General features: G+C 46.4%; 2 protein-coding genes across 2 annotated transcripts in view; both read right to left on the reverse strand.

Moving 5' to 3' along the window:
* PRMT8 (protein arginine methyltransferase 8) overlaps positions 1-22,228 on the reverse strand; it is a 38,072-nt gene extending 15,844 nt beyond the window's left edge. Inside the window, exons 1-4 of the mRNA XM_063309238.1 lie at positions 22,145-22,228; positions 13,840-14,025; positions 7,850-8,005; positions 4,800-4,863 (exon numbers count right to left, since the gene is read on the reverse strand). Of these exons, the coding sequence (XP_063165308.1) occupies positions 4,800-4,863; positions 7,850-8,005; positions 13,840-14,025; positions 22,145-22,219 (481 nt within the window). The 5' untranslated portion in view covers positions 22,220-22,228. The remainder of the gene's footprint in view (positions 1-4,799; positions 4,864-7,849; positions 8,006-13,839; positions 14,026-22,144) is intronic.
* The window catches only part of TSPAN9 (tetraspanin 9), a 261,741-nt gene that overhangs the window by 170,885 nt on the left and 63,765 nt on the right, over positions 1-27,091 (reverse strand). The gene's annotated exons all lie outside the window — the stretch shown is intronic.

Raw genomic sequence — 27,091 nt, forward strand, 5'->3', positions numbered from 1 at the left:
CCTATTTTCAAAGAGAGGAAAAAGGAAGATCCAACAAACTACAGACCAGTCAATCTAACATCGATTCCTGGGAAGATTCTACAGCAGATCATGAAGATATAGATCTTAAGCACCTTGAAAACAATGTGATAATTACTAGAAATTGCATGTATCTGTCAAGAATCAATTTGCCAGACTATTTATTTATTTATTATGCATTTATATCCCACTATATTCAAATGACTCTGCACAGTTAACTTATTTTTAGAATGGTAACCTCCTTAATAGATTGTGGGAATGTTGTGACATGCTATATCTTGACTTTAGCAAAGCATTTCTTGAAATACCCCATGACATACTGATTAGCGAGTGGTTAAATGTGGACTGGATGGGAGGAGATGGGCGGGGACAAATTTAATAAAATATTTTATATATATATATATATATATATATATATATATATATAATCACTCAAAGAATTCTCATCAATAGTTCCTCATGAAATTGGATAGAGGTATCAAGCAGGGTACCACAAGAATAAGTCCTTTGGTTCTTCCTATTCTTCAGTATATTCATTAATGCTTTGAATGAAGAGATGGAGGGAATGTATATCAAATGTGCAAATGATGCAAAATTGATTAGGATAACTAATATGCTAGAAGTCAAATAAAATTCAGAATGGTCTTGATTGCTTAGAGAAATGGACTGAAAGTAATAGAATGAAATTTAACAAATAAATGTGAAGGTCTTTGCTTAGGAAACTAAATTCAAACGCACAGGTATATGATAGAAGATACCTGGCTTGGTAACTGTACTTGGGAAAAGGATCTTGGAATGGGAGTTTGATTATAAATTGCATATAAGTCAGCAGTGCAATATGGTTGAAAAAAGGCAGATGCAATTTTATGCTGCCTCAACAGTCTTATAATTTCCAAATTACAGAAAGTAATCATTCGACTCTATTCATTCAATCAATCACTTAGTTTTGGTCTCTGACAAACTTAAGGTGCAGCATAAAAGCTACAGATTTAGTCATTAAATTATCAGCTTTATTTTAAAATGGCTTCACTTATAAGCTGTTCAAATAATAACTGTAAATTATAACTTTATACACACATGCAAACACACACACACACAAAATGACTTTAAATCCATGAGACTAAAATCCATAAGACATTATAAAACTGTTTAAAACTATTATAGCATTAATTAAATTAAGTGGTACCTTTATTATTTTAAGGTACCACTTAACTTAATTAATTTTATAATAGTATTATTCAGTATTATCCAAGGGGAAAAATATAGATATATAGATATACTGTATAGATATATAGATATAAACTAAGTTCAGAATACGGAGGTAGGCTGTTTCTGGCCTGATGAATGATTACTGTGGGTCAGAGGCAGCTGGACCCTGCTTTGGCCAGACCCACCTTGATTACTGTGCCATTTCTGGGATCCAAAGCTTAATAAGGATGCCACGAAAATGGAAGGGCAACAAGGAAAAGCAGGAGATTCAAAACTAGACCCTCTGAAGGCAGAATGAATGAGCCTGGTGTGAAGGCTGGAGCTGGCAAGGCAGGAAATGAGATGCTTGAGGTGCAATATGACTATTTCGTAAACACAAACTGGGCACAGTCAAAAGCCTGTGTAAGAGAATGAATGCAAACAGTGAAAGAAGCTCTGGATTTAACCTCTGGGGGAAGCATAACGAGAGGGCCAGACCTTAGCCTTTGCAGAAGCTGATCTTCATTGTTCCTAAGGTTGTTTGTATCTGCAATAAGACATTTTGTCTGTGTACGTTGGGTTCCTCCCCATTAAAGCAGGGAACACATGGTTGCTGAGAGCTTGGGCACAGCCCTTGACACCCAAAACAGATGGCTGAGCGGGAGGGGCTGTGGCTGCGTTCCTCATATCCCCCAAAGGGAGTCCCATGCAGGTAGGTCAAGACCTGTTTTCTCTGTTCCAGAGCGCAGGAAGACAGATTCCGATGGAATGTGAGAAGAAACTTTATGACCAAAGAGCGGCTTGCTGGGGGGACCAGTTCCTCCCTTTGTCTGGGTGTGTTCAAATGGAGGCCCGACAGCCATTTGTCAGGGATGCTTTAATTTGGTCATGATGTCATGATGGCTGTAACTCAAGCGTTCCATGATCCAATGAAAGCAGGGTAGGAGATCATCCAGGTTTTTAGGAGGGGGTATCATCAGTATGTTGATGAGACTCAATTCTACTACTTCTTATCATTAAAGCCCAGAAATAATTGGTACCGTAGAACTTCTATGGCAGATTGAATGAGGAAGAGCAAGCTGAAATTAAATCCAGACAAGGCAAAGGTGATATTAGCCAAGAGAACCTGGACTTGAGAATAGAGGTCCAGTCTGTTTGGCGCGGGGCTCACTCCCTTTGAGGAGCAGATTCACTGCATGGGAGTGCTCTGTAATCCTCACCTGCTGCTGGGTTTTCAAGCAACAGCTGTGGCGAGGAGTGCTTCTGCACTTTGCCTCAAGGGTAACCCTTGCAACCCTTCCTGAACTTGTTGGAGTTGGTGTCAGTTATCCATGGCTTCGTTACACCACTTCTTGACTACTGCAATATGCTCCACATGGGGCTACTCCTGAAAGTGTCTGGAAGGTACAGTTCCTGCAAAATGTGGCTGCCTGGCTGCTGAACAGTGCAAGGGACAGGGATCGTGCTATGCCAAATCCTCACTGACTGCCAGTTGGTTGCTGGGCACAATTTAAGGTGTAAGTGTTGATCTCTGAAGCTTTAAACACCTCAGGGCCCGATCATGGAACGAACCTCTCTTTCCATTAAGATATTCCAAAGGAGGGGCCTTTTGAAGATGCCCCTCCAACACAGCCCTGTGTTTCTGGCCTCCCCGCCCTCTGAGAAGTTGCATTGCCCCACACTTCTTGATGGTTAGGAAAACCAGCAGACATACCCCTCTTTCGTAAGGCTTCTAGTTCTTAGGGCCAATGTCATTGTTAACTTTGTAGGGCTTTTCTAAAAAAACTCCATATTCCATTACTGTTTTTGAATGTTTTTAACTGCTTTGGATATCATCAAAGGAGAAAGGATAACTCAGAGGAGTACAAATAAATCAATACATAAATAACCTTAACTCATTTTTTTTTTAGTTAACTTAGCAGATTGGAGGTGGACTATGGACATCATGTCTCTCAGCAAAACATTTGAAAAGCCCACCCCCCTCTGGCAGCATTCCAGATGACTGTATTACTTAGGGGTAGCATGGAGGACGATGTATCCATCAGTGGAACCAGAAGTATCTGGAAAACCAGACCCAGCACAGGGCCATCGATCGTTCCTCCTCACTCTTACAGGAGGTGTTGAGGGGAGTGCCAGAAGCGTCAGTCTTAGGCCAAACACTCTTCAATGAATTATGGACTCATGAGGTGAAAAATGGTGATCAAGCTAAATTAAACTGAAGATATTTTTTTCTAATAATTAGTCCAGACAAACTGGCACTGGTTCAGAGAGGGCAGATTCTCCCTCAACTAATGCTCCACAGTCAGTTAGGATATGGTCATACAGGCACCTAATAAGCAATTAAGGATTGGAAATGCTATAGAGAAAATATATATTGACTTCAGCAAAGCATTTGACAAAGTACCCCATTGCATGCTGATTAACAAGGTAGTTAAGTCTGATCTGGATGAGTACATAGCTGGCTTGAAAATTGTCCTCAAAGAGTGCTCATCAATGGTTCCTCATCAACCTGAAGGAAGATACCAAGTGGGGTGCAACAAGGGTTAGTTCTGGGCCCTCAGTTCTTCAGTACTTTCATAAATGATTTGGATGGAGAGATGGAGGGAATGTTTATCAAATTTGCAGATGACACAATAGAGTGGGACAGCTAATATTCTAGAAGAAAGTAACATAATTCAAATGATGTTGGTAGGCTACAGAAATGGGCTGAAAAGAACATAGTGAAGCTTAACAGAGACAAATACAAGTTCTTCATAGAAAACATGTCAAATGCACAAATATAGAGGCTTTATAAAATTTAGGATAAGAACAAAGCAAAAAATTTGAAAATGGTGTAAAAATATTAAAAGCAAACTTAAAATGAATGGAAAAATTTCTCATCAGTCTTCCTGTTTTTGTCTCAGTTGTACTGGTAAAATAATGAAATAAAATAACTATGTATAAAGAACAGCAAAAGCAACCACTTATTTGCAAAATTAATCTAGGCAATTCATTGATACAGGTTGCAAGAAAGACAACTAACTAAAATGGCTTTTGTAGGAGGTAAGTCTATCAGAGCCATTAGAAATGAAATCAGATGTTCATTTTCAGAGACCTTAGTCATGGAACAAATAATTGGGGAGAAAAGTTATTGGCTTCATTCCAAGTTCATTAGCTTACTACTGTTGAAAACAAGATGAGAGACAAGTCAGGGTGATTAAAGCCTCAAATCCTTCAAGCCGCAGGAGGGTTCTTTAAATACTGGAAGCCACAAAAACTCTGTAGTCATTACCCACAGGAAAAGTTAAATAGTCATAGGAAAAGTTAAATAATTTAATTATTAAAGTTATCTGCCTCTTATTAGATTAAAGTTATCTAAAGGTAGGGAGCTTTAATAATTAAATTACTCATTAATTACTTCTATTTAAGTAACTTCACAATAAAAATAAAAACAGAATCTACAAAGTTTAATGTTTAGAAAGACATAAAGATACGCCTTTATGTCATAAATAATGTAAAACCTGTGTACAAAGCATAACTGATATGAATTAAGAAACTGAAAAGAAGGACAACAGAAACAGCAGAGGAAACCAATCTTCATAGATATGTCTTACTGTGATCCAAGTGGTTTGACTTGATAATCTTTTCGGAGTAGTCAGATATACTGGAGCATTCAATCTGCAGGACAGAGAAGAGAAATAAAGGAGGCCTAGTGCTGAGCGTTTCAGATGAATCAAACTGCACGTGCAGAAATCATAAACTTATTCTGGAGAAGCTGTTCTACTGGCAGAAAGGTTCTAGGAGGCTTTCGCACAACATGGTGCCTGTCTATTGCATCCTTCGCCTGAAAGCCCAGCATCAGAAAAATGGTATTTGCACAGTACGGTTACCTGCACTGCAGTTTTCCCAAAAAAGGCATAGATTCAGAAAATGCTCAGGGTTCACATTCCCAGGTTACAAGACAATATATCAATCCTGACAAAACAGACCAAGGCATTTAAACGTAGAGAACCTAATCATCAGACCAAAGTGCACTTCCCCACCTCCCCAAAAAATTCAGAAGAGTCAAACCCCTTCAAGTCTCAAAAAAGTCTTTACATCCTCTAGGTAAATAAGCTTACATGTTTCCTTTTTTGTGATTGTGGACCCCAGTAGCGTGTAGCTTGTTTCAGGGGCATACATTGGTGGACCCCCCCCCAATTTATTCCTCACCTACAGTAACCCCCAAATCTTCCCTGTACTCAGACATCACTGGTGCTATTTGGGTGTAAGTCATTACTTCATCATCACATGAAAAATTGTGTGCACATTGAACTGATTTGCCATATATTGTCAGTAGTTTGAAAACAATTCTTGGCCAACATCTGTTGCACTGGCAAAGAATTGTGTTACAAATGAAAACATGAAGGTTCTTCTTTTCATTCAACTTCTATTTTAATAAATATAGTAAAAAGTTTAAGAACACAAAATGTCAGTGGGTCTACTTAAAAAAATGTACACAGACTGCTAAACCTATGTGCTGAAGAGCATTCCTCAGAAAGGCCTGAAGATCATAGACAATTACAGACCAGAACTTTCATCATCAGGTTCAGAACACATGGGAATGCTCAGGGAAAGAGGGTATTTAAATGGCCAACTTGTGCCAGATGCAGCCTCTGCTTATTCATAAAGCCAGTAATTTCTCCCTCACTCAGATCATTAATAAAAATGATGAAGGAGTAAATCTTGGAGCACTCCAATCAACCCTTCACTCCAGGTTGACGAGGAACCCTTGATGAGCACTCTTTGACGACCTTCAAGCCAGATAGGTATCCATTCGATGATCATGACGTCCAATCTACTGTACAGTTAGCTAGCTTGCTCATCAGAGAATCAGGGGCCGCTTGGTCAGGTGCTTTGCTATTATGTCTACATCATCCCTACTAAAGAACAATTTAAAGTTGGTTTGACTAGACTTGCTCTTGGCAGTCGATGAATCCAGTCATCACTGTACCTTTTTTGAATTGCTTAAAGATTTATTTAGGGTCTGTCCTGGCACCTTCCTAGATACCCATGTCAGACCATCGTTCGCTGGGTCCTCCTTTCCCCCCTTTTTGAAGATGTGGGGAAGGGTTCCCTCTCTTTCATTTGGAACATACAGTAGATGGGAAACTAACCAAGTTTCATATGCACAGTTTCTTTTTGATTTTCACAGACCCAGGCCATGTACCTTTTCCTTGGAAAGCAATCTGGCCAAACAGAATCACAGAGATTGTGCCAACTGGGCACAGGTTCTCGGCTTCCTCCCTAGATTTTTGAAGCCTGTGTAGGTTGACATGGTTGTAACCACTTTCAGCAGTCTACTTTGCACCCTACAGCTGACCCACCTGGAGGAACAGGGTAGGCTAAGCTCTCAGCCCTGCCTGAATCCACTATTTCTTGGAGCAGACCAGCACCCTGGCCTCCATCTCCTGCTCCTCTTTACTTGGCCAATGGCTTTCTCAAGGGCTGGGAGGGGCAGCCTTCTGGGACCTAAGTAGGGGGAGGACCAGAAGAGCCAGGACTGGGCATGCCACTTCCAGCCTTTGGGGGTTTTTGCTGGTCTCTTTGAAGCCACTCAGCATGTAGTGGCTTTAATGTAAACAATGGCTATGTTCACATAATGTGCATAAGCAGGCCAATGAAAGACCTATCAGGCACACTGCACATGTGACCCTTGGTCAGTGCTAAACATAGTTAGGTTTTGGGCAGCTTGGCTTAATTGGTTAATTAATTGATTAATTTATTGTTCAACATGAACTGGAAAATGAGCTGATTCAGGAACCGTTAATGAAGTGCACTGTGTGAGTCCAGCTAACCCACCACAATGAAGGAGGGACAAGACTGCCTTGCATGAGTGCTGAGGAAGCTGATCAGCCCAGCCTCACTGGCACCAGCTGAGAAAAATCTGTGACTATAATCCTGGGTATGGGTCTTGGCAGAAACCCCAGAGGGAGCAAACAGACCGCTGACTATCCACAGCCTGCACTACAAGTGACCTGTGGCAGCAACTCAAGGAAAATCATACCCAGGCAGGGGAAGAATCCCATTCGGATCCCTTCCTAGCAGGACCACCAACTTGGTCCAAAAAAAAATCCAAGATTGGCTAGTTTTCGGCCTCCTGTTTGGTGACTTCCAGAATGTTAAATGTAAAAGTAGAATGTTGATTTCTAAATTTGCGTTAAACGGATTGGTTAAAAGTGAAACACGGACACCCCTTTTGGACTCAGTCCCTCTGACAGAGCGCTGTGAAGCCCACTGCCACCAGGGCCCAGTTCTCCAGCTTCTACAGAGGCCGCATCCCAGATGAGATCCTGGTACTTCTTTTGAGCAGCCCCCTTGTTCTGTCCAGCTGAAGGGAAGGAGCAGGAGTGTCTGCAGGGTGTGGTCAAAAAAGTGAATATGGCAGCCACAATGGTGTGATCGAAGCCCCACCCACTTTAACCTGTGGGGCTTTGCATACCCTACCAAAGAAGGAAGCTGAACCCACGTGAGGAAAGACCAGGCAGTGCCAAAGGACCTCCCCACCAGGGTTTAGGTGTTGCCCAGCCGACCTTCCCAGTGCCAGATGTTTGAGACTGCAGCTGGCAAGGGGAAAAAGTGCTGCAGTGGGAGTGAAAAAAACCCTAGGACACGTCATCCTTACCCCATATACTTTCTTGGCTCCAGCCTTGGCGGCGAACATGGAGAGTATGCCCGTGCCACTTCCCACATCCAGGACAATCTTCTCCTTAAAGATGTGCTTGTTGTGATACATGGAATTTCGGTAGGTCAATGTGCGCACCTCGTCCTTCAGCATTTCCTGTGTTAGAAAAAGGCACTGTCTGTTCACATGAAAATAAGGATTAACGTCGTTTGGCCTGTTACTTAAATCTCTCTGTCTGAGCCAGCAAAACCATTGTTCTCTTGCACATCTCAGGAGGAAATGCCCAGGACACCTATACCATGGCAACGTGAATACGTCAATCAGCGAGATCACCCTTCACAGAATATTTTCTTTTATCCAACATGCAGCTGCTGCATCTATGTCACTAACAGCCTAACTATAACAGAGAACAAGATCTCAAAAGGACACGTAAATATCCAGAGCATCGACTTAAATTAGTTTATAGTTCAGTCTGATATTCCAATCTTAGTGTTCTCTTGGTAAATTCTAAGCCTGTGAATTGAGCTAATGTGTTTTAATAAATAAAAAGTTGCTTTCAGCTACTCAGCCCAGTTACCTGAATGCAGCCCCAAATCCAGAGGACTCTGGTGGCACCTTTTCCAGGTAACTTAATTACCCAGACCCCTCCTCTTTTTGGGCTACTGTAGACTAACACGCCTCTCCTCCTGCGTTGTCTGCACACAGCCAGAAGACCGCCTAGTCCCTGCTGCATTCCTCCAAAGAGCAAAGCCTCCTTGAACTTGCCTCTTCTCCAGGTGACCATATGGACACCCCCAGATCACTGCTTGCATGAGGCGGACCACCTTTTTTCAATGGGCAGGTTTTAGGATGGAAGTGTGCTGACCTTGTGATCCTCCAGGAGGTTGTTTTGACTTCTTAGTCCAGCTCACAGCCCCAGGATTCCCTGGAAGTCTCCCATTCAGGTGCACACCAGACCTAAACCTGCTTAGCTTTCTCAAAATCAGCTGAGGTCATCTAGGTGTCAATCATCAGCAACAACTTTTTTGTTTTTCCTCAGGCTGGGGAAAATCAATCTATAGTCTTAGTCTGGAGGTCAGAGACTTCCAACCCGGGCCTGGTTCCCATTGACTCACTCTGGCTACCCTGATATGGCCAGGTCACCTGCCCACCCCCACCCCCCAGGAACCCTTTAGGGAGGGCTGGAGGCCAACCTGTTGGTTCCTATGGCTCTGCAAATATACTTAGAAGGCGTAAGAAGATTAGATTTCTTCATCCAGGATTTCCTTCTAGGTGAACATGCTGGCCTGGCATGTACATGGAGACCTGAGTGGGAATAGCGGGGCTCCATATCTCTCACAATAGGCCCGGTGGGTGCAGGACAGACTTTCTAACCAACTACTGTAGAATGCATGTTGCTGTGACTGTGTGACCAGCTGTTCCACTAGTTGTGAGCCTCAGGACTGGTAGCAGGCTCTTCTTTAGACTCTGTGCAACACCTCATCAATTGTAGGCATCATCATGACAAAAGAAGAAGCCTTATGTTTAGCCCAGTTCTCGTACTGAGTCCATCTTATTCTGACCAGCACTATCCTTCCCAGATCTCAGACAGCCCTTTCCTGCCAACTTCTAATTGAGATAGCAGAAGTGGAAGTCAGGACTTTGGTAGAGTCAAGAAAGGCCCCCTTGAGCCATGGATGAAAGAGGCAAAATTCTGAAAGCTAGTGTCACCTAATGTGGTGAAGGCTGTATTTAGCCAGATTGATCCTGGTTCATTAACAATGAACCCACACTTCTTGACTTTCATTTTAATTTTTCTTGCTACATAAAAAGTCTCCCTTGCCCTTCAGGGTTGAACATTCAAAGTCTAACTGAAAAATTGTCTACTTTTTTGTCCAAGTTCTGACCATTAATGAGCAATTAGAGAGAACTGTGTCAATGTCCCCAAAGTATTTTAAATTAATTTCTTAATTCACTGCAATTTATGGACTACGTTTCCTCTGCAGAGTTCAAGGCAGGTACACTGAATTCTTAGCACCAACCCAGGCAATGGATTGATTTAGACCTTCTGAAAAATCCTGCAACTACCTTCAGGCATGTGTCAACTTGGACATTTACCCTGGTAAGCTTCCATTACCCACAATCCGTGTCTAAATAACACCTGCCTTTCAATCCCAAACACTTTTACTCCAATTTCACTCTAGTCAAGCAGCTGCATCAGACTAGCTTGCTCTACCTAGAGAAACTGGAAGCAGCTGAAACATAGCCCCAAGGGTGGTTTTTGTGATGCAGAATCCTTGGACTCTGTTCTGTTTTCCCTGATCATTGTTTAGGGGTGAGACAACCTGAACCCAGAAGGGACTGAGAGATTTAAAGCATGTCAGTGATACATTTTTTTACAACCATTTTGGAATGAAGTAGCCGAGAACCAGTGGCTGTCCTGGGAAGAACAGGCATTGTTTCTGGACAAAACTGTATGACCGCACAACCTGGAGGTGGACAACAACTATTCTATTTGTTCAGAGAACATTAATTGCTTCTGCTTCCACAGAGGCTTCAAGCTGGGTCTCAGGACCATGGTAAGGTAGAGCCTGGGCATCCTGCAGAAATGATGGACCTGTAATGGGGTGTGGGAATGACCTTGGAAGACCGGGGGTCGGGAGAGAGACGCTGCCTAGGGAGTGATCAGATAAAAGCGGGAGGAACCCTCAACCGAGTGATGGACAGAAAAAGAAACCGTTCTGTCAACGCAGCCTGGCAATAAAGTAGAATTGGCTCATCTGGCTGTGTTTCCTGCCCAGTCTGCCTGGGAGGTTGGCAGGGCCTTATCGACTCAGCCACCACCCATAAAGTGCCACAACGTTCAGAAAGTTCTCTTAAAGAGCACACAGATTGAGCAGCTTGTCTCCATAGGCAAAGGACCACTTCAGGCCTCAAGTGAAGTCATACCTTTTGTATCCCTAAAGGGTGATGACACTTCCAGTCTCTCCACAAACCATCAAAATACCCTAATTCAAGAGAGAATTCCACAGCAGTTTAACAGCGAAAGCTCCACCATGTTCCCTGGCTAGGAGACTTTGGGCTCAAATGATTGCTGCAGCTTCATGTTCAGCATGACAAGAAGAATGTTCTCTCTCAGAGCACAGGAAATAAGTACAATTCATGGCAAGCACTTGGGTGTGTGGAAGGCATTCCATGGTATCTTTGCAGCAGCCAGAACATTCACTGTGACATGCATCAACTGAACTAACCCTAAGCCATGAATAATTTTCCAAACCTTGTGGGCCCCTTTGCCTTCTTTTCCAACAACCCCCAGAGGAATGTAGTTTCCAAATCCCACAAACATCTTGGAATTTTAGGTCCAGACAGTGAACATTGTGTTCAAAAAGAAACTAGAGCCCAACAAATGCTGGTAGAAAGTCACAGCCTGACAGTGTGACAGCATCTCACAATGGGCAGCTTCTGTGAAGGCTTGAACTTGCCACCGTTGCTCCACACCTCAGGCTCCTGGGGGCAATGACCTGTATTGGCCTGCAAAATGGGGCTGTCAATCCAGTGGTTGTGTGGCGGTGAGTCCGTTCTTGTCACAGCTGTCGGTGCAATGTGAGTCTCCAAATCTCGTTTTCTGGGCTCCCTGGGGAACCTCATCTATGCAAAGGCAAAGTGAGGGTAGGGTTGGCAAAGAGGCTTCTGAAATTATTCTTGCAGGAGCCCAAGGAAAAGTCCTGTTTTATCTCTCCTGTACAATACTGCCTGCTGCAGAAACAGAAGCATTTCTGCAGTATGAACTAGTGGCAAGGGTGGAAATAGTGGATCCAGGATCAGCTGAGGCCAAGTTGTCTGACTAGCACCAGAGAGCCAGAAACAAGGGGTCCAGCCTTTGTTTTACAGCCCTACATTTGCTTATGAAAAGTAACCTGGGACACAGGCAGCGGCAATTATATTGCCAAGACTTGTTACTACACCCTTGACTAACTTAGAAGAATACAATGACTAAACATTGACTCAATAATTTCTCAGCAGTTTTGATAGGAAAACAGGGATTACCGAAACTGCAGACTTCAGTTGGATTCTGCTGAATTGTTTGCCAGAAAGAAGCACCGGTGGGATCAACTTACACATACACGGAAAAAAGCCCTTTCAGAAGGCAGATCTCCCACCGTAGAGAAGAACAGGGTGATCCTTGGATGAGCCCAAGGATACAACCTACACAGCAATTCCAAAGAGGAGTTACCGATATGGCAATGCACTTCTTCCTGGAGAAGCAGATGAGTGGCAAGTTCTATTAGTGGCCAGCAATTCTCAGAAGATTCTCAGGGGTGCAGAGAATGTAAACATGCAACCGCCTCCAAATCATGGTTCAGCTAAGGATTTGAAAGCAGGTGAGAAAGGGAGGCAAAAATATCTCTCTGTGAGGAGTGAACACAAAGAATCTGAAAGCTGAGTGGTTATAAATTTTTCACCATCAAAGGGCTTCCATTTCTAGATTGCAATAAAGGTTTAGTCCCTTCCTAGCTGGGTTCATCCAAGTCCCAGAGGGGTTATCGCTTAGTTCATGCCTCCTTTTGGAAATCTGACCCTCTGTCTACCTCTCTGGGAAGCAGGGTGCCCTGGGAGGGGACAGAATTGATACAGAGGTCTACATGTTGCAAAGCATGACAGCTTCTAGTGGCATTTGGTGTCAGTCTTCAACTGAGCTTACCCATATCCTGAGACCCTCAGGAGGTCTCTGAGGAGAAGTCCATGGGTGTGAGAAGAAGGCTGCCAAGGAGGGTCTGGAACTGGAAGATTAGGTTTGCCTCAGAGGCCTGGGTTGCTCTAGTGGCCTGCAAAGCAGGGGTGGGCATAACCCCCCCCCCCAAAACACCCACTGGAATCTGACTGAGATGCTGAACCTGCCAAACTAATCCTGCAATCCACCAACAGGGATCATGAGTTGTGTTTAGACCCTGTGGGGAGGACAAGTCAATAAGGCTGTGCTGTGCTTCAGAACAACTCAGAAAAGCTGTTCAGAGCAATGCGAGAGGACAATGGTGGGGCAGTCTGCAGCCATTTAAAGCAGGTTTGGTTTTCTCTGGGTCTTGCACCAGCCACAAGACCAGAGCCACTTGTTGAGATGGGTGGCTATAGAAATTGAATAAACAAACAAACAAACAAACTGCCTTCATCCTCACTCCTGAACAGATGACCCCTTGACATGACACACGCCCCCTCCATGAGGACATGACAGGCAACTTCTCCATAACTGCGTCACAAAATAAACCACCAGGAGTCCCTGAGAATCCCTGCAGAGCCCTTCCTTAATCCATGGAAGGAGGGGCAGGGTGAAAACGCAACAGACAAAATTAAATGTTGGCAATGCCATTCCTCTTAGTTCAGTTCTGGGATTCTGAAAGCACCACCCAAATCTCAAAATTTATCTCAGTGTGAATAAGATGATTGTTCTTTTTGTTGCAAAGAAATTTTTCCAAGGAGTCGCTCTTCCAAGCACAGAAACATTGCAAGAGCATTTTTCTACCCTGAGTTCCAGTCATAAATGAAAGAACGAGGGACACCACCTTTGCAAAGATCTCAGTCTGACTTTGAAACCAGGCTGTCTTATTCTGGATAAAAACAGGGTACCACTGAAAGTGGCACCCCTGTATCCATGCCACTGACCCAGTAAGTGATAAGTGATGCCTGCCAGCTGTGCCCTGTCCTCAGATGCTGCAGGAGAAGCACAACCTTTTCTAACATCCTGAGGAGAACTTCCGTTGGGTTTGAGGGACCTGGCTGAACAGTCATTCCAGCTGAAGTCCCTGCTCCAAGCCAGGGTTTCTCAACCTTAGCAGCTTTAAGATGGATGGACTTCAACTCCCAGAATTCCCCAGCCAGCCATGCTGGCTGGGGAATCCTGGGAGTTGAAGTCCATCCATCTTAAAGCTGCTAAGGTTGGGAAACGCTGCTCAAAGCCATATAACACACCGCTCTGTATGATGTTACAAAAATACTCAGCCTCTTGGACAGATTACCTCATGAATTCCAAAGTGTGCATACGAATCAAAGTAATAATCCCTCGATGTCATTTCTTCTGGATTCAGGAGTTTTGCCATCTTTCCTCTGCCAGGGCAACTTGGCCCCAACGGAGTTTGAATGGCAGATGGAACAGGATTTGGAAGGGCCACAGGCTGAAGATGCTTGGGGGCCCCACTGTACACCTAAAAGGCATCAGAACAAAAGGAAAGAGTCATAGCATTTCACACACACACACACACACACTTCGCTTTTCTTCTGCTCCTTCAATATTTGCTTTTCTTTTTATTAATTTTTTTATGTACAGTATTTAGGAATCTTGTTTTTTTCCAGCTCATTTTTTTCTTCCTGGCTTTGGTCTCTTTGAAATTATCCTAACCACCACCTCCAATTCCAAGGGCTGTTTAGTTCAGATTTATTTATTTATTTATTTTTCAAATTTCTATCACTGCCCATCTCTCCCAAAAAGGGGACTCAGATAACGAACAACAGCTCCACGCTGATGGTGGACCAGCTGAGTGCAAAGTTGCACAGCTCCGGTCTCCTCCCTTCACAGGTGGGGGGGGGCCTCTGGGGGCCAGGTGGTCTCAGTGGCCCATTTTTAGGCCACTGGCAGCAGGTTTTGCTTGTGAGGTAAACCTGGGAGGGAGGGAGAGCTCTAGTGGTTGGTCAGGGCTGGGCAAGTTGGCTCCCTCTGTGTGCCCAAGGCTCACTGACAAACCAAGGAATGGGTGACCAAAAGGATTCTCTGTCTGAGTGAGCTTATATTAGCCCAACTGCAGAGAGGTGCCAGATTTTCTGCAAGGCTTTAGATAGGCAGTCTGAGAGTGAATGTGCCAGGATATTGTGCCCACCTGCCCCTATCATTGCCAGACTGTTCCCCCTTGTCCCACCTTGGCATAATCTCCCAGATCAGATATCCTGGCACATTCACTCTCAGACCACCTATACTGCTAAAGCTTGCCAGGAAATCTGGCTTCTCTCTGCAGTTGGGCTAATATAAGCTTGCTCAGATGGAGAATCATTTAGATCAGCAACCAAGAATTGTCCATTATGGTTGTTAACAGTATCTTCAAGAGCTTTTACATCTCTCCTGCATTTCCAGGACCATGGGCATGACATCTTTCTCAGGAGCTGCTCAAACAGTCACCTTTCTAAAGCAAAGTTTCCTTGGGCACCATCCAAGCAAACAATAAACAGGCCTCCTTCAATATTTAAAACAGAAAACAATTATCTGGTTTGGGTTCCAATAGTGGCAGCAAAAAGAGCCATTAAAATATTAAATGCAAGTGAGATGGGTGACTATATAAATGCAATTAGAAGACTCCCTCAAGTCAATCCAGACTCCCAGTGATGACATGGACAGCTCCATGTTCTTTTCCTAACAAAAGGATGGACACGGTTGACCCTTGCCTTCTTCTAGGATGGGTTGGGAAATTTTGAGTCTAGTCTATAGTTATGGTGGTCTCCTAACCCAATACTAACCAGGTTCCAAATCTCCTCAACTTTGCTGAGATCAGCCAAGGGGAAGAGCTGAGCACTGCCAGCAGCTGAGGCTAATAAAAAGGTTACTGTCCTGATTACCAGGAAACACACTGAGACAATGACTTGGTCTCTAATATTTATTAGTAGTACTTAACAAGAATCCTAACAAACTGAGGAAGTGTGGGAAAAACCCAGCCATATAAACCCCAAAGGTTAAGGCGGTCCCGATCTGTGTCTCTTTGAATGGCTGAACAGTTCCTCAGTGCTACGCATGCGCTTGACAGTCTGGGTGGGAGCCCCCTGCTCGCCATCCTTACTCATGACAGTTACCGCCAGAGAAGTACTTGCAGAAGGTGCCATTTATCGGTCTACAGCACTAATATGAGACCTTTGACCAAACAAATCATGCAGAGCAAGCTGATAAAACTTGATAGATGGTATTGCCTAAAACATTCCATACATTCTTAAGACTGCTGTGCTGTGTTTTGTCAAAGAATACAATCCTAAGCAACAAAGCCCAATCACATGAGAATGGAGAGGCATGTGGTAGCAGGAGGGCTGACATGCCCAAATTATAATCACATCTTACATTGCACACCCAACCTCTGGCAGATGCCATTCATAGGACCTCTGCTTCTCTTTCTGGTCCTTCTCTAAACCTGTTCCCCACATTGTATGGTCATGAGATCAGGTGGACTTCAGCTTGCCCTCCTGCCAGAGCCTCTTCCAACTACTCCATGCAGTTTGTCTTGCCCTCCAGCTGGGTCCTCAAATAGGAGGACGCTCAAGAGGTGTGTGGTATGAAGGAGCCTATAAATCTCCTCTGGGGGCTGAAGGTGGGCAGGATTCCAGCTGGGCAGTTGTTTCCTCTCTCTGGACCAGAATGAAGGCCCTGAGAGAATTTCTGGGCAAAAATTTGCAGAGCCATCCTCCTCCCCTGTAGGTGCGCCCTCTTCTCTGAAAAGAAGAAGCAGGGGGAGTTAGATCCCTGTAAATTGTCACTGCTTGCTGTTGATCCCAGAACTCCTAGAGAGATTGTGTGGAGCCTCCATTTTTACTAAACCAGATTTCAAGGACCTGACAATTTTAACCAAATCCAGAAGAAGGCTGAATAGAAGACAGGATTCCTCACCACCATGGAACACCCAGACCCTATAGGAGGAGAGCCAAAAGTTTGTGCCTTCTAAAAAAATGGGTTAGTCAGAAAAGGTGCCACCAAACTCTTTTTGATTTTATGAATACATAGATGCCCCTCACTGTGTGCAGCCTCCCTGCCTGTGATTTAGGGAAAAGCTGTGACTTGGGAGGAAAAGACATAAGGCTGACTCAATCAAAAGGCCAGTGCTTTAGTACAACCAGCTGTATTTGTAGCTATAACAGCCAGAAAACAGGATAGATTGTAATCCCCAAAGTAACTTCTGGTTTTGTTACAGGAAAAAATGTATCAGAGAAAAAAAATCAAAAAATGCACACAATATGAGGCATTTGCATAGACTAAATGTCCTCGGTTAGCACTTGTTTCCTAATTGGCAAATGAGGGATAAAAATCTCTCCACAAACTTAAGTTGATCTCATGCCACTCCTTCTTCTTTCAATTGACCCAACAGCAAACTACCTTTCTTGGGGGACCCCTATCCTCACCCCCTCCTTGCCAGAGAGAAAGTTAACTGCTCCCTAGGGGTGGTCATCCATTACACTTTGCACCCAGTTTCTCCGCAGGCCTGTCTGTACTGACTGGCCAGAGAAATCTGTTTTAATTCCCATAGTTTGTCACCAGAAGTACATTCGATTTCAAATCAGAGTCCAAGACATTCTGCTTTTCGCTAGACCCACAGTGCCAAATTACAACAGGAAAACATCCTTCCCTGGGCTGACAACCTGTTGGCACAACTTTTTATATAGCTTTTGGAAGAGATCAGCCATGAATATTGAAACTAAAGCTTTTGTTGGGCTTTCTCTAGAAAAAGAAAGTTAAAAGGGTGCCCTTACTGCCGTATTACCCAACAATCTATGTCAAAAGAGCAGAAAGGTGACAAACGGGTTTAAACCAAACTGCCTTTTCTGGTTGCTAGGTAATATTCTTCCTTCCCCTCACAAGTCACAACATAGTAATTAGACCTTTTTATGCAGAATACAACAATAACATTATCCACGGTTGGCATTTTTCCAAGAATAAGAACCTATGAAGAATCTTCTTGGAAGAGGTTGAAGATCCTTCTAATCTAGTCTTTGGTTTCCAGCAGCCTTAGGAAAAAACTGAGGTGTTTGTCCCTAAACATTAATCTGTAGTTTAATTATTGTGCCTATTCTTAGATGATAGGAGTATCTTCCAGTTCTTTAACTGATTCCCATTTAATCCTTCTATGCTGGTAAATATTGTGATTCCTTCTGGCAGTGTATTCCATAACACGATTTTATGTAGTGGGAAAAAGTGTATTATTTTCTCTGTCTCCAATAGTAATTCTGCTGTGTGAAAAAGTCCTGTGATTTGATAGTTGGAGAAATGTTATTTGAATTTATTATCTTCCCACTGTTCATGATTCAATAAACCTCTAGTGTGGCTGACCATTTGTTCTGCCCAAAGGTGCAGATCTCCCATTTTCACAAAGAGGTGAACAGTAATGAAGGTCAGAGTTCTGTTTTGATGAGGATGAGATAAGCCAAAGCTAAATCATAAATGGCAATTTTACACTTGAATCTAAAACATCAGAGGAGCTGTAAGAGGAACAAGGATAGCACAGGAACATTAACTTGTAAAGAATAATCACTGCAGCCCTCAGAATGGACCTACTGAGTTTCATCTCTGCCTATCCATCTTGGAAGCTGCAATTTTTGATCCTTCTGGTTTTTGTCTTCCTAAAACCCCAGAGCTCTTTCTGTGGTGTTCCCATATCTCTAATTTCTCTTCTGGGGATTTAAGGGCCTAGCTTCCTCAAATTGTCTTTGCACAAGGTAGAACTACCAAATGCAGATGGCAGCAGAAAGAGTTAGATTCTGCATCCCTGGATTTTTGCAACCCAGATCTGAGACTCCTAAAGATTAAGAGGCCACCCTGGCTTCATGACTAGAACAAGAAGCTTTGTCAGTTCTCAGCTATGTTTCTGACACAACTGAGGACACGGCCCCATCTCCGTGGGCAGACAAGCCCCCAGTTCTTCCTATTTGGTAGTCAGCCTGTGCGCCTCCACTTGCAGACAAGAAAGCCATATTAAGAGAGACTGACCTGTCCCAAAAGAAGCTTCTGCAATGGTTTCATTTCTGCTATGACAGGCCCTTTGAGGTCCTTGCTCTTACCTTTGGCTACAGAATGACTCTGGCCTCACCCCAGTTCCAGCTCCACAGGAGATGGAGAAGGTTATGCCCACGTGACTGAACAAAGAAGGCTGAAAACTATTATGGACTTCTCTGTGGCTTGGCTTACCCACTCCAACCTTCTTGAATGTCAGCAAATGTGATTTGTTTCCTAAATGTTATGGTTATAAATGTTATGCTGAAGAAAATTGGTATCATGTGTCAAAAATAGTAAGAGTGGGCATTTAAGCTCTTTCAAAAGGTTGAAAAATAGCACCATAGCAACAAAGTGAAGTGATACAAGTTGCAAATAGAAAGAAACTAGCAGTTCACCCCTAAATGGAATGACCTCTTTGTTCCAGCTCAAGCTTTTCTTCACAGTTTATAAATAGCCTGAATCCTCACCTATTTTCAAAAGCACCCAGGAGGGACACAAAGAATGCCACACACACACACACACACCCCGCAGGCCGCACTGTCATTCAGAATGGCTCTGAAGGACAGAGGGGAATAATCAAGTCTGGGGCCAGCCAGCAGATTCAGCTCTCTCTGCTTCAAGGCTGAGGATTCCACCCACCACACCGCTGGATTTCGAGCAGTGAATTAGGACTTACAAGTGACCCGAGATGGGTCCCACCAAAAGCATTTGCCAACACTACCTTCCCAAATGTAACATGTGTGATCTCTTAAGAAAAGAGAAAGAGAATAGAAATAAGGAGAACAACAAGAAGGAAAAAGATGCATGTAAATAGTTCTTAAGTTGAGTGACAGATGTGAGTTTGGCTAATGTTCCTTCCACTTCCTTATCCAAGTCATTAATACGTATGTTGAAAATTATAAGGCCAGGACAGAATTTTAGAAGCATAGAAAGCATGATTTGGAAGGGGTCTTTGAGACCCTCTACTCCAAGTCTCTGCTCGGTGCTGGAATCCACTACACCTTCCCCAACAGGTGGCCACCCAGCCCTGGTTTGTAAGCCCCCAGGGAGGGCAGCCCACCACCCTCCTCACCAGATGTTTGCCCTACTTAATCCCTTTCCAGATCAGGAAGTTCCTCCAGCCCGAACCTCCTTCCTTCTCATTTTAACCTTTTCTCCTTTTCCTCTCTCTGCTTTAGCCTAGAACAAGCCTGCACCTGTTGCACCAGACAGTCTTTCAGGTGTTTCTGGGCCATTCTCACATCTCCCTCTGGCCACCTCTCTTGCAAGATAAACAGGGGTAACTTTAATCATTCCACACCCCGATTCTCTCCTAAACCTGCTCCAGCTTCGCCATGTCCCTTTTAAAGTGCAGGGCTCAGAAACGGACAAAGCTGCCCATGTTCTCTCTGCCCAGCAAACACTGCAGTGGAACTGTCCCTCCCATGACCAGACAGGATGCTTTTGCTATTGCATTGCCTTTTTATGCTGCTGCATCACTCGGTTGCTCACGATGGCTGACTAGAATCCTAGATCCTTTTCACATGCACCTCTTCCAGCCAGGCCTCTCCAGCACCAGGCCTGTGCATTCGTTTTGTCAGACCCAGAGGCAGGAGCTTGGACTGGTCACTGTTGAACACCATTCTATTGGCTCTAGCCCAATACTCAGGCCTGTTCAGGCCATTTTGACTTGTGATGAAGAAACTTTTATGAGCACCCTTTGGGTGTGGTTGTTCAACCAGTTGCAAATTTACTGTATACCATACCTTCTGACCCACATTTATCCATTTGTCCCACAAGGATTTCATGAGAGATTTCAGTTTATGCCCATTAACTCATTTTCAAGGCAACAATGTTTTATTCCTTGCTTCGTATCAGGGACTGGGCTACATTCAGAAAGGGATGGTTCAGAAACTATAACCAGGATCAAAATGATGTTGTTCCTTCTCTCAAGATACCAGAATTCAAGCAAAAGGATTGATAGTGAGTCCAGAACTGAATTCTCATGGAATTCTCAGCTCCTAAGCAGGTGGTACCAGCTTCTGGTATGGAAAATGTTGGAGAATCAGGCCCAGTCAAGAAGGCCACAGCCAGAAGAACTAAATTTGGGGAGGGGGGTGTCTTAAAAGCATACGTTGTACATTTGGGGCAATTATTGGCCCAGGATGGTGGGACTCTTTTCCTTAACAAACACGATTATGATCTGCACTGGCATTTAATAATTATAGTAAAAAAGATAATTTTTTTAAAGTATTCTTATACATTAAAAAATTGTAATTCTTCCCCCTAAAATTGTCTTAACCCAAAGTTTCCTATGACAGTTGGTGGCAGCCTTTAAAACTGAGGAAGATTGGATGGCAGTGCATTTATGCTTTTGTTGCGTCAGGATTTACTCTTTCTGGACCACATCTCAGTTCTGAAGTGGGAGCTGTGCATTAGTGAAGAAGAAGCAGCAGGAACTATGGAGATGCTTCTCAGAAACTGAGAAGGACGTTTACCCTGGGGTCACCTTTAAGGATTATAATCTTGTTTTCCTTTCGATCAGGGAGGAGCACAACGTGTTTCCAATGGGGTCAGCCAGATGACTGAGACCTTTGCAAGCAGTATTTGCTGGACTTTATGCCAGCTGTTACAGATGATTTTCTTCAGCTCCACTGCATTTCCCCGTAACTAGGATGCTGGTGAAGATGATTCTTCCCAGCCGAAGAGTAATGAAACACAGGAATCGGACATGTCACATTCAGATGAATCTAACAGACTAGATTAGAGTCATGAATACATTTCCTCTATCAAGGGGGGGGGGGGGTCGTCTCTAGTGTGCAAACTAAAGCCACAGCCCAAGGGCTGTCCTCCAGCTTCTGCAGAGCTGTGAGACCTCAGTGACAAGTCCGCTGCCGCTGCTCTCGAAAGATTACAGATGTGCCTCCACCTGCCTCGCCGGTGCTATTTTTAACTCCCTCCGGTGCAGCTGCTGCCTTGCAGCCATTAGTGCCTCGCTTCTTTTGATGCATCGCTTCAATTATCTTCTCTGGATCACTCTGCTCCCGTTGCCCCAGTTCAGGGGAGTTCAGAAAGCTTCCCTGCCTTTAGATCTCGGGGGGAGGGGGTGGGCAGGCAGGCAACTGTGCCTGGAGAAGGAAGCACCAAGGAAACCCTTCCTCCCCCGCGCTCGCCGAAGGGCAAGAGAAACTAACTGTACCCCAGCGCTAAGTTTTCGGAAAGGCTACGAAACTGAGGATCTAGCAGCGTAGACACACACACGCACCACACACTCACAGACACACACCGAGCCCTACACGCCCTGCGGCGACGCTGGCCGCCCTGCAGCCCCCCGCCCCGGCCGGCTTCGGACGCCTCTTGCCCGCGCGACGCCTGATCGCCGCCCGTCCCTGCTCAGCACCCTGGACAGCTCCGCCGCCGGTCACAGCCCGCCCGACTCCCCGCTTCGGCCGCCTCGAGCCAGACCGGGGCCGCCGGGGAGCGCCCGTCCCCTCCGCCGGGAAGAGCCCCTCGCGCCCGCCTGCCGCAGGCACGGACGTCCGGCCCGCGGCGTCTGCGGCTCTGCGGGGCCGGGAGCGAAGGGGCGGCCGAGCGGGGCGCTGCCTGCCTACCTCGGCGTTCTCGGCCGCGTTCTCCGCCATTTTCCTCCGGAGGAGCAGGCAGCGGGACGAGTGTTTCATGCCCATAAGAGCGGCCCTTCCCGCGCCCGCAGACGGCGCCCAGCGAGCGCTCCGCTCCGCTCCGCTCCGCTCCGCGCCAGCCAAGCCAGCGCCGCAGCCTCCGCCTTCTCCGGCGCCCGCACGAGCGAGCGAGCGAGCGAGCGAGCGCCCGCCCGCCCGCCCGCCTCTCCGCCCGCCCGCCCGCCGCTCCGCCCGCCGGTTCCCCCGCAAGGTCGCTCGCTTGCTCGCTCGGGCGCGCGCGCGCGGGATGAGTCGTCCCGGGCTGCCCCCTGCGGAGAGGAGCCGAGCTGAGCCAGCAGAGGAAGCGGCGGGCGCCCGAACCCGGGGTTACCGGAGGCGCGCGGGCCTGGCTCCTGGGACCGAGGAGCCCTTGGGTGCCCGCCCTCCTCCTCCCCCAGGAAGGGGCTCGTTCCTTGGCCCCGCCGGACTTGGTCCCGCGGAAGCCGCGGAGCGGGGCGGCGATGAAGACGGAGAGCGTTCTGGGTTAGCTCGCCTGCAGCACCCGTCCCCCGCGGACTGAGCGGCGCCCTAGCAGGAGCCTCCTCAACCCAGGGCCTGTCCCGCTTGCCTCCCCCGCCCCCCACGGACCTTTCCCTGAACCGGCCCAGCAGAGAGAAGCAGCTCGAGGTCGCTGGAGCTGGACCCCGGAAGGGCCTTCCCGGTCTGCATCAGAGGGTTCCCAGAGGGTTCCCTGCCCAGCCTGGAGCCCCCTTCTGGCCCGCAGGCGACTGCTACCGTCGCTGTTGCGACTGGCACGACCGACTGGCACGACCGCCGCTGTCCTGTCTGCGCACCTGCAGTCAGCTAATTGACTGAGCTTCAGGCTCTGAAGGCCTCCTTACCCTGGGTTGCACCGGCGGACGGCGAAGAGCCCCCCAGCACCACAGTGAAGGGAAAGGCACCCGTCATCCAGGACGGCCTCCCTCCGCGTGGGTGGAAGCGAAGGCGGGAAGCGGCCCCGTTCTTGAAGGAGCTGAGCCGGGCCCTTCACAGGCTCCCTTTGATGGGGGCAGAAGCCGGCTGAGCATCATTTTCCTGCTGCACCGTTTCCTCCTTCCAGAATTTCTGCCCTCTTCATGGGAAAAGTGGTTCCCATTTGCTTTCAGCCCAAACTGAGGGGGCAGAGGGAGCTCCACCTTCTGCACTTCTGGGGCAGCCAAGAGTGAAGTGGGGGCTGGAAGCCAACCTGCCCCTCTGCTGGCCCTGCAAGAAAGCCCTCCCCCTCAACGGCTTCCTCCAGCTCTGAGGCCAACAGTGCTCATTGCTTCCCTTCTAGGGCAATCGGTTGAAGGGGGTGGGGGGAGGATTTATCCATTCTGTTGTAGGCCCTCTTCCTTTGAATGGATAACCCCCCCCCCTTCAACTGATCCTGCTCCAATCCTTTGACTTTTTCTTTGAGGGCTGCTACGAGCTTGCATTGGCTGCAGATGTGTCCCAGCTTGTTTTCAGGCACAAACACAAACCTGCCACAAGCACTGCCAATCACAGTCTCCTGCCCACTGGTCTACGCTTTTGCTTTCTAAAGCTCTCCCTTGAATGAAGTACAAACTCTTGACTTAGAAGAAAAAGGGTTAGCCTATTCCCCTGAATTCCTCAGGCAAACTCCCGTTTGCTGTCCTGTTTGCTCGCTGGGTGCACTCCCCATCTTGGGAAACTCTCAGTCTCCCCCATTTTTGCAGCAGGGCCCAGTCATGGTGGTTCCCCACCCCCTTCAGCAGCAAAGTCTGAGGAGAAACTTAACTGCCTTTGGTTTAACAAGAGGCATGACGCAAATCAAGGCAGCATCCTTCAGAGTGGCTGGAAATAGGGACTGGCCATGGGGAAAAGCACATTTCATGCTTTTGGCATTTTTATTTCTCTGTGCTGCCTCACTGGTGGGCTGGATAGCATTTTAACTCAAAGCAGAGAAGATCTCCTGCAGTCTCCAGCTCACTGGTTGTTAACCGCTTCTCTGTGGATTGTTCCCATTCTCCGAATCTTCTCCTGTTCCCCACTTCTAGTCTGAAATGTCCCCCCTTTCCAAGCAGTTTCAGCTGCTCCTGCAGAACGGCGGAGTTTTGCTGTCTAATTGGGACTGAGGCATGCTCTGGCATAAACAGCATTCAAGGCATTTGCCTTCTTTCTTTCTCATTCCGGCTTGCTTGTCATCACCCGTGGCTGAGACAGGATGATTTTAAAAAGATGAAACTAGACTTCGTTCCAGAAAGCAGCTCAACCACCGTTCAGTGCCCCTGAACGGTCAGATCGAGGATTACTTAAAGGCTGACCTCTCCAGGGAAAACATCTAAGGGAGGGTGATGCACAAACCACTCGAGCGCCCTGTTCTCTGAGGGTTCAAAATGTAACAGAACCTCATTTTACTTGGAACAAACCGTGGCTGCCCTTTTTTGCGGGTCCCCGTTCCTCCACATAACCAAGATCACGTCTCGCATCTTTCTTAATGCATTAGATGCACGTGCATGCTTGCGTGCATTTCTGGCCCTGTCCTAAGTTTCTCCTCCTGGGAAGGTGGTGGGAGGGGGCACTGAGGAAGAGGAAGAGTAGGGGGTGTGCCTGGTTTGTGAAAGGCCATGGGGGGGGCAGGCTGCTGGGGGGGGGGGCTGCAAAAAGATGGGACTCCCTGATTCCCACTGCTCCTTCTCCTGCTGCTTCTAGTGCCGCACCCCCCCCATCCTCTTCCCTTTTATTTTGTATCTCCTAAGTTTTGATCTGAAAGTAAGGTGTGCATTTTGTCTCAGCCCCTTTAAAGTCTAAAAGGAGGTTTTTCCTCCTGCCCACCCCCCTTCCCAAATGAGTCCTGCTTCCTCCACAGGATTTTTCATCTTCCTTTGCTCCAGGTGGGCAGCGGATGCAGACCTCCCTTCTCTGATGTACCCCCAGCAACCAGCCTTCTCTGCCTAATGTGATGCTAGTGAAGATAGTGCAGCCAGGCTCCATCTGAGACACACACACACACACACTCATTCACAAAGTAGACCTCCCCCCCTTTCCCTTTAAAAGAGATGGTTGCTTTTGAGGCTTAACCTTGTCCTCCTCCTTCCAGTTCAAGTCTGCCTAAAGAGCTGGGTTCAGCCTCCCTTCACCCACCATCATGGACCAAGGACCCCATTCTCCCTGGGCAAGGGAGAAGATTGGCACTGACCATTCCTCTGGTCAGCTCACACCCATCAGTTGTCCACCTGGGGAGCCAGCTGAGGGTTCGGAGCAGCAGCCATGTTCCAGTCCCTGCCAGTTCCTTGCCACCTCTCCCCCCACCTGAGATTTGGGGGGCCCGGGCCCTTTTGGCCTCCTGGAAGGCCCTCGAGACCTGACATGAGGGCCAGGATGTTGGGGGGAGCCCAGCAGATGTGTGTTATATGGTGCCTTGGCTTTCCCCCCTTTCTGCATTGGATTATTTTTTATTTTGTTTGGCAACGGGGTTCTTTTGGTTCCAGTTCCAGGTGTTACTACCAGAGAAAGATTGGGGGTCTGAAACCAAGACTCTTGACTGTCCCCTCATGTCACTAAATCATGCCCACTGAAGACTTCTGAGACAACAGCTGAGGATCCTCCTGAAAGGGAAAACAGTCTTTGATTCTGATGTTAAAACACTGGTTGATCTTCCTCCCCGGGAAGATGATAGCCAATTGGGTCAATTTAATTTAACACATTTCTTTGATTTCTACCCTGCCTTTCTAGCCAACTGAACACTCAAAGCAGCCAGAAAAATTAAAATATCATCAGAGTAGACTGCAACCTTACTACAGCAGCAATGACTGGCCAGTGTGACCAGATTAAATGAAAAGCGCATCATGTATTCTGCAACAGGAAGCTAGAACACACCCATGTTGAGCTGACTTGCCCCTGACCTCCTGCACACACTCCCACCTGGGCCCCACACAAACCCCTGCACCTTCTACCCTGCCCTGAGCTCCAGCCACAGGTGGGCTGGCTTGGCCACCTCCACTCAACAGCACAAGGTATCAGCCATTATTATGCCGGGCATTCTTCTTCTATGACTGTTCAAAAACAAAGAACCTGGATATATTCCTCAACTAAAGTTCAGTTGCCCAGTTGCACGGTGTGCTGACCATCAATACAAACCAAGGTTTGATTCAGTATCTGATTTTATTTAAAACATGCTAAAATGCATAGTTAAATCATCAAAACAATAATCGTTTTCTTCTGGGAATAATCCACCCACAAACGTGCAGTTTTGTTACAGTCTCCCTTAGCTCAACAGTTGTGGACAGTTACATCTTTTGACAAGATGCCCTACAGCAGAGAGGGTTATAGGACAGTTAATTCCTCCATGGCCTGTCTTCCTCAGCTGGTTCCTTGGTGCATCCATCTTCTTCCCCCTTGCCCCGTCGGCCCAAAGACACGGGCAGACGTAGCCGCAGAAAGCCCACCTGCCCCTCCTACCTAAAACTGCCCATGCCTCCCTTCGGCCACCCATTCAGGTGGTGGGGCCACGTCTGGTTTCCCAAGCATTTCCGTGGGAGCAGCAGCAGTTGTAGGTTGGCTTGAGTTTCAGCAGCGTTAAAGGCATAAATCCTCTTACAGGCTGTACTTAACGTTTTTGGAGCTTATGAACGTTTCAGGAAAAATCAACATGCTGTTCATTCTTTAAATAAAATTGACAACTTTCTTCAAAAATAAGGCTTAAAAATGGCCTGCTGCCAGTTCCTAGGCCTAACTCTCATAACTAGCTTATACGTTCAGATGGACGCCCCCACTTCACATCTCTAAGCAGATATTCCTGCTGTGTAAGAATGTATTCCCTAGAGAAAATCAGCACATCAGGCATAAGGCTAATCCGTGGCCCCTCTGCTTGACAGCTGTGCTCCAGAACTCAGGATTTGTATATCCATAGCAATGTGGGACAACACACAGCTA

This window comes from Candoia aspera, chromosome 7 (assembly GCF_035149785.1).
Source record: "Candoia aspera isolate rCanAsp1 chromosome 7, rCanAsp1.hap2, whole genome shotgun sequence".
NCBI classification, from domain to species: domain Eukaryota; kingdom Metazoa; phylum Chordata; class Lepidosauria; order Squamata; family Boidae; genus Candoia; species Candoia aspera.